General features: G+C 41.6%; 1 protein-coding gene across 1 annotated transcript in view; it reads left to right on the forward strand.

The window, feature by feature from the left end:
• The window catches only part of LOC134454101 (FRAS1-related extracellular matrix protein 2-like), a 39173-nt gene that overhangs the window by 16236 nt on the left and 20437 nt on the right, over window positions 1-2500 (forward strand). Inside the window, exon 8 of the mRNA XM_063204887.1 lies at window positions 1242-1412. Within this exon, the coding sequence (XP_063060957.1) occupies window positions 1242-1412 (171 nt within the window). The remainder of the gene's footprint in view (window positions 1-1241; window positions 1413-2500) is intronic.

Here is a 2500-nt window from a genome sequence, read left to right on the forward strand (position 1 = left end):
AAATAATTAAAAAAAAAATTCACGTCTGTGTTACGCTGGGTGACCTTCTGTTAATGCTTGCTTTTGTCCTCAGTAAGTAAATACATAGTGAACTACAATCTAGGGCCCACTTGGAAAAGAGGCAACAGCCTCAATGTGACTGCCACATTACGTAAAATAAAGGAGAATTAAAATTAACAGCACAGAATTTTTTTTTTCTTCTACATGTTACACCATAACAGAACAGATACAGAAACAACTTCCCCATGCATTTTGCATTTTTAAAATGTTCCAAACATGCCCTGGCTCTGCATATTTTAATGCTTGTCAATCCTTTGTATACTTCATGTCCTATGCATATTGAAGAGGATCATAAATGCTCTGCATGTCCTATGCATATTTAAAATGATCATAAATGCTCTCTATAAACTCTATGCGTAAGGAAGGTCGTAAATACTAGTTGTTTGCATATTTAAGATGATCATTAATGCTGCATATACTGTATGTTTTATGCATATTGAAGCTGATCATAAATGCCTTCTATTCATGTTGAAGATCGTTGTAAATATGTCATCTACATATTGAATATGATCGTTAATTATCTCTGTACTCCTTTTGATGCATAATAAATGTGATCGTTGATGCCCTTTGTATGACCTATTGGTGCATGTTGAAGATGCACTCTCAATATGACCCATGTTAAAGATATTTGTAAATATGTTGTATTCTAATTGAAGACTGAAGTGTATTGATGCTTATTGAAAATGATCATTAATGCTCTGTATAGGCTATTTCCTATTGATGTATTATAAATATGAATGTGAATGCTTTGTACCGCATGCCCTATTGATGCATACTGACTATGGTTGTGTTATTACAGTAATGCTCTCTATATGACCTTTGCATACGTATTGAAGATGATTATTAATGCTCTTTAGAGTACTTTAGTGTAGCCTAGAGTAGAGTAGAGTAGAGTAGAGTAGAGTAGAGTAGAGTAAACTTTATTAAAGTACCTTGCTGCCGTGCAAGGCGGCACATCAACAAGAAGTCCCATTCCCAGTCCCATGTCCAAAAAGAATGTGTTTGTCCCATTGATGCACCTATATTGGAAATTACCATTAATGTTTTTGATATGTCCTATTGATGCCGATTGAAGATGGATTAACCAGATGCTAAATGTTCCGTATGCATATGTCCTATTCATTCCTATTGCAGATGATTGTTAATGCTTTCTCTATATCTCCTATTCATTCCTATTGCAGATGATTGGCCAGATGGCTCCGTACCAGTACAGCGCCCACCTCAGGGGCTCCAACACACTGCGCTTCTACCGCAACCTGAACCTGGAGGCCTGCCTGTGGGAGTTCATCAGCTACTACGACATGTCCGAGCTGCTCAGCGACTGCGGAGGCACCATCGGCACGGACGGACAGGTGAGGAGCGGGGAAATTACAGACAGATGATGGGGGTGGGACTATCGGGAGTTAAGGAGAGTGAAAAGTGTGAAGGTCATACTTATAGGTGTTGTAATTTTACGTACACTACTATGATATTTCCGAGCTGTTCAGTGACTGAGGAGGCACGATCAGTTCGGATGGACAAGTGAGAAGCGGGGTGGGAGTATCGGGAGGTGAGAGGATGCAAGTGAGAAAAGCTGGTGGTTGGTTAGGGTGAAGTGTCAGGGCGATGCGGTTGGTGTTATAAGTTAACTTACTAATACATTTATTCACAATTACAACATTTAAAAAGCTGCTCATGCATGCAAAGCTTCTTGCTGATGGAGGGTGGAATCATCTGCATGTTCCTTTTGGTGACAGTCACCTTTTTCCTAGCCAATTAGGTCATTCACGTGAATCATGTAGAACCAGAGAGGGTTTTTTTGGGGGGAGGGGGGGTCTGCTGGAGACTGTCACCCTTTTTTCTTTGACGGGTTTGTAGGTCTGCATGTTACTTAATTGATCCCTAAAGGGAAATTACAGACAGTTGAGGGAGGTGGGACTATCGGGAGCTAAAGAGAGTGAAAAGTGTCAAGGTGATACAAGGTGTTGTAATTTTGCGTACCCTGCTACGACATTTCCAAGCTGTTCAGTGACTGGATGAGGAGGTGAGGACGGAGGGTGGGAGTTTAGGGAGGTGAGAGGATTTATGTGAGAAAAGTCGGTGATGGGTTAAGGATAAGCAGGAACCCATGGCGCAATGGTTAGGGAGGGTCTTAAGATCAGAGGGTTGCCGAATCCCACACATGCCTCTCCCCTCACCTCCATCCATGCCTGAAGTGCCCTTGATCAAGGCACCTAACCCCACAATGCTCCAGGGACTGTATCCAATACCTGTAGATATGTACACTAAATGTAAGTTGCTTTTGTTAAAAGTGTCAGCTAAGGGAACTACAATGGAATGTAAAAGTGTCATGGTGATGCAATTGGTGTCATAAGTTTACCTACTTACGTTTACTTGCTATTGCAACATGCCTAAGCTGCTTACTGCCTGTGGAGGCACCGTCTGCACACTGGTGGGCAGG

The sequence above is a fragment of the Engraulis encrasicolus genome, chromosome 8, assembly GCF_034702125.1.
Source record: "Engraulis encrasicolus isolate BLACKSEA-1 chromosome 8, IST_EnEncr_1.0, whole genome shotgun sequence".
NCBI lineage: Eukaryota > Metazoa > Chordata > Actinopteri > Clupeiformes > Engraulidae > Engraulis > Engraulis encrasicolus.